General features: G+C 43.9%; 1 protein-coding gene across 1 annotated transcript in view; it reads left to right on the top strand.

The window, feature by feature from the left end:
- Positions 1 to 5,000, top strand: part of frmd3 (FERM domain containing 3) — a gene marked incomplete at both ends in the record, with an annotated part of 58,828 nt that overhangs the window by 40,219 nt on the left and 13,609 nt on the right. Inside the window, 2 exons of the mRNA XM_080852423.1 lie at positions 1,079 to 1,167; positions 4,169 to 4,243. Of these exons, the coding sequence (XP_080708549.1) occupies positions 1,079 to 1,167; positions 4,169 to 4,243 (164 nt within the window). The remainder of the gene's footprint in view (positions 1 to 1,078; positions 1,168 to 4,168; positions 4,244 to 5,000) is intronic.

Genomic DNA, 5,000 nt, shown 5'->3' with positions numbered 1-5,000 from the left:
GATGACATTAAGGTATCCTGTGACATTAGCCTCAGACCAGCACTAGCCGACAGCTATGCAGTCGCGCCCTCTGCAGGTCAGACGGAGCACTGCATGTCTGTCTGGCGAGGCAGTATTGATCCACCAAGTCGCCACATGATCAGGCGGTATTAATCAACCAGGGCGTTACTTGATCAGGGTGGTGAGCAGTAAATGGAACTGAACCTGGCTCAAGTTTCAGCTCAGTACAGACCTCAAGGGTTGCATGCAGACCAAACTGTAGCAGAACAGTTAGCAGAACGGTGGCAGGTATTCTGTGTGAATTTAGAACATACGTTAATATATCTTTGACGTTTATGTGCTCATCAGCATCTTTCTACTGTTAGAACAATTCAAGTGGACACCAAATAGATAGAATGGCTGCGTGTATAACCAGTAATTTAAATTCCAAGGATTCACAAAATAACAGTTGTGATAAATGCAATGTTTCTGTGGTGAACTCAGAAGAGTAGAATTGCAGTGGTGAACTCAGGTAGGGTGTAACTCAGGTAGGACAAAATTGCTTTGCTACAAATATGATAAGGAGGTTAGATCCCCATTTTTCACGGCCCAGAGTTGCCTTTTACAGAGCTACTATTCTCTCAGCGATTTCCTCTCCCCGCCTGCCATCTGTTTTCCATAAATGGCTAGATATACTATATAATACTTGCTATCCTTTCGTTTTTGGAGTCCTGTCTTTCTTTCTCAACCACTTGTTCCTCTAGCTTACTCTCTCTCTTTCTGTTTACTCTTGTTTTCTGTCTTTCTCCATCCTTCTCTATCTGAAACTCATCCATCCAGTCCTCCCCCCCCCTCCTTTCTCCCTCTCTTTATTGTATATGTGATGGGAAAGGTGTCAGGTCAGCGTTTTTCCTCCAAACCTCACGCCATTTTACTGTTCCTGCTCCACTGTGTGATTGACTATCAGCTCTCGCCCCACTCATCTGTTCTCTCTCGATCTCTGTCAGTCCGTTTTCTCTTCTCTATCCCCTGGTTGTGCTTCAGTCCCAATGTGCAATTGATCTCACCCCCCCCCCACCCTCTCTCTCTCTCTCCGCAGAAGAAACTGGTGTTGACCTTCCACACCTCCACGCCAGCAGCATGCAAACACTTGTGGAAATGTGGAGTTGAGAATCAGGCGTTTTACAAGTGAGTCTTTCTTCACCTTTGACCTCCACAGCCCCAGTATTCTCCTCTATTCTCCCCTTTATTCTCCTCTATTCCCCCCTTTATTCTCCTCTATTCCCCCCTTTATTCTCCTCTATTCCCCCCTTTATTCTCCTCTATTCCCCCCTTTATTCTCCTCTATTCCCCCCTTTATTCTCCTCTATTCTCCCCTTTATTCTCCTCTATTCTCCCCTTTATTCTCCTCTATTCTCCCCTTTATTCTCCTCTATTCCTTCCTTTATTCTCCTCTATTCTCCCCTTTATTCTCCTCTATTCTCCCCTTATTCTCCTCTATTCTCCCCAGTATTCTCCTCTATTCCCCCCTTTATTCTCCTCTATTCTCCCCTTTATTCTCCTCTATTCTCCCCTTTATTCTCCTCTATTCTCCCCTTTATTCTCCTCTATTCCCCCCTTTATTCTCCTCTATTCCCCCCTTTATTCTCCTCTATTCCTTCCTTTATTCTCCTCTATTCTCCCCTTTATTCTCCTCTATTCTCCCCTTATTCTCCTCTATTCTCCCCAGTATTCTCCTCTATTCCCCCCTTTATTCTCCTCTATTCTCCCCTTTATTCTCCTCTATTCTCCCCTTTATTCTCCTCTATTCCCCCCTTTATTCTCCTCTATTCTCCCCTTTATTCTCCTCTATTCCCCCCTTTATTCTCCTCTATTCTCCCCTTTATTCTCCTCTATTCTCCCCTTTATTCTCCTCTATTCTCCCCTTTATTCTCCTCTATTCTCCCCTTTATTCTCCTCTATTCTCCCCTTTATTCTCCTCTATTCTCCCCTTTATTCTCCTCTATTCTCCCCTTTATTCTCCTCTATTCTCCCCTTTATTCTCCTCTATTCTCCCCTTTATTCTCCTCTATTCCCCCCTTTATTCTCCTCTATTCTCCCCTTTATTCTCCTCTATTCTCCCCTTTATTCTCCTCTATTCTCCCCTTTATTCTCCTCTATTCTCCCCTTTATTCTCCTCTATTCTCCCCTTTATTCTCCTCTATTCTCCCCTTTATTCTCCTCTATTCCCCCCTTTATTCTCCTCTATTCTCCCCTTTATTCTCCTCTATTCTCCCCTTTATTCTCCTCTATTCCCCCCTTTATTCTCCTCTATTCCCCCCTTTATTCTCCTCTATTCCCCCCTTTATTCTCCTCTATTCTCCCCTTTATTCTCCTCTATTCCCCCCTTTATTCTCCTCTATTCCCCCCTTTATTCTCCTCTATTCCCCCCTTTATTCTCCTCTATTCTCCCCTTTATTCTCCTCTATTCTCCCCTTTATTCTCCTCTATTCTCCCCTTTATTCTCCTCTATTCTCCCCTTTATTCTCCTCTATTCCCCCCTTTATTCTCCTCTATTCTCCCCTTTATTCTCCTCTATTCTCCCCTTTATTCTCCTCTATTCTCCCCTTTATTCTCCTCTATTCCCCCCTTTATTCTCCTCTATTCTCCCCTTTATTCTCCTCTATTCTCCCCTTTATTCTCCTCTATTCTCCCCTTTATTCTCCTCTATTCCCCCCTTTATTCTCCTCTATTCTCCCCTTTATTCTCCTCTATTCTCCCCTTTATTCTCCTCTCTTCTCCCCTTTATTCTCCTCTATTCTCCCCTTTATTCTCCTCTATTCCCCCCTTTATTCTCCTCTATTCTCCCCTTTATTCTCCTCTATTCTCCCCTTTATTCTCCTCTATTCTCCCCTTTATTCTCCTCTATTCTCCCCTTTATTCTCCTCTATTCTCCCCTTTATTCTCCTCTATTCTCCCCTTTATTCTCCTCTATTCTCCCCTTTATTCTCCTCTATTCTCCCCTTTATTCTCCTCTATTCTCCCCAGTATTCTCCTCTATTCCCCCCTTTATTCTCCTCTATTCTCCCCTTTATTCTCCTCTATTCTCCCCTTTATTCTCCTCTATTCTCCCCTTTATTCTCCTCTATTCCCCCCTTTATTCTCCTCTATTCTCCCCTTTATTCTCCTCTATTCCCCCCTTTATTCTCCTCTATTCTCCCCTTTATTCTCCTCTATTCTCCCCTTTATTCTCCTCTATTCCCCCCTTTATTCTCCTCTATTCCCCCCTTTATTCTCCTCTATTCTCCCCTTTATTCTCCTCTATTCTCCCCAGTATTCTCCTCTATTCCCCCCTTTATTCTCCTCTATTCTCCCCTTTATTCTCCTCTATTCTCCCCTTTATTCTCCTCTATTCCCCCCTTTATTCTCCTCTATTCTCCCTTTATTCTCCTCTATTCCCCCTTTATTCTCCTCTATTCTCCCCTTTATTCTCCTCTATTCCCCCCTTTATTCTCCTCTATCCCTTTATTCTCCTCTATTCCCCCCTTTATTCTCCTCTATTCTCCCCTTTATTCTCCTCTATTCCCCCCTTTATTCTCCTCTATTCTCCCCTTTCTCTCTGTTCACCTTTTGTCTCTTTATTTGTCTCATCCGTCTCCTTCTGTCCCTCTCTTTCTCTCAACTTTGTCCCTGTCCATCCTGTTTAGAACAGAGTTGTGTGTCTCTAGTTTCCTGGTGAGGTAAGCTGTAATGAGAGAGGAAAGAGAAGCACAGGAGAGGGTTGAGTTTCTCCTCAGAGAAATGTCTCCAAATCTTCCTTTTGACTCCTAATTGTCTCAAAAGAGTGACCTTCAAAGACCTTCTGACCTTTAAAAACAATCTTCAAGGTCATTGTTCGCTTTAGCTGTTATGAAAAAAGATGCTTTGACTTTTAGCCAACCAGCCAGCCTCAGAAGACTCTGTGTGTAATCTTTGGAGTATGACGATAATCGACAGTGGTACAGTAGGTAGAGAAGTTGTTTAGTAATCAGAAGGTTGCTAGTTCGATTCCCACTGTCGAAGCATCCTTGAGCAAGACACTGAACCCCTAATTGCTCCTGATGTGCCGTGTGCCATCAGTGTAGATGTCAAATGTATGTACAAACTTACGTACCAGCCGTAGCAGCCACTCAGACCAACTGTGTCCTTCTGTTGTCACTGTTTCGCCCAGATGTGCCAAGTCCAGCCAGATCAAGACTGTCTCCAGCAGCACCATCTTCTTCAAAGGATGCCGGTTCCGATACAGGTGTGTGTGTGTGTGTGTGTTGGTGTGTGTGTCTGCCTGCCCTTCATGCAAACTCCAGACTGCTCCTCAGTGCTCTAGTGAATCAGTCCGTGATCATAAGCGCTTTCAGCCAGTCTGTCTGAGCTGATAAACCAGTTCATCTGATAAACCAGTTCATCTGATAAACCAGTGCAAAACCAGTTCAAAACCAGTTCATCGACGCTCCAGTCACAGTGCGGGCACATGATGGCAGCACTCCGATCCTATCCGATTCTCTCCATGGGGTCTCCATGGGGGGTTAATCTGTATTAGTATTGATTGATTCACATCGATATGAATGGATTACATGACTAACAACTGGTGGAAAAGTAATATGAAAATATTTGTTCACTGAATTAGCGCGTTCTGTCCCAAACAGTTGCGTTCCAGTTTCTAAGTTTCACTTTCGCTTTCAGTATTTCAACGTGAATGAGAGGGAGCACAAGAACTGAGCGTCTAGCAGCGTTTATCATATCATATACATTATATATGATGCATGAATATGTCTGTGGGCACGATCTCAAGCACGTGCAAAAGTTGTTGTTGTCCAATTTGAATCAGATACGAGAGACACATGCGCGCCCAGTCCAATTACCAGCGGAATCGAATCGTGTGTCCAGGGGTTTACATCGGAGTCCAGTCGGACTCAAGTCGGACACAATGAATCTAGTTCTGGGGAGACACATGTGTCCAATATCCAATTTAAATCGGACTGAAATCGGAAATTGGACACATGTGT

This window comes from Sprattus sprattus (assembly GCF_963457725.1).
Source record: "Sprattus sprattus genome assembly, chromosome: 15".
Lineage (NCBI taxonomy): Eukaryota > Metazoa > Chordata > Actinopteri > Clupeiformes > Clupeidae > Sprattus > Sprattus sprattus.
This window is presented reverse-complemented; position numbering and strand designations above follow the sequence as displayed.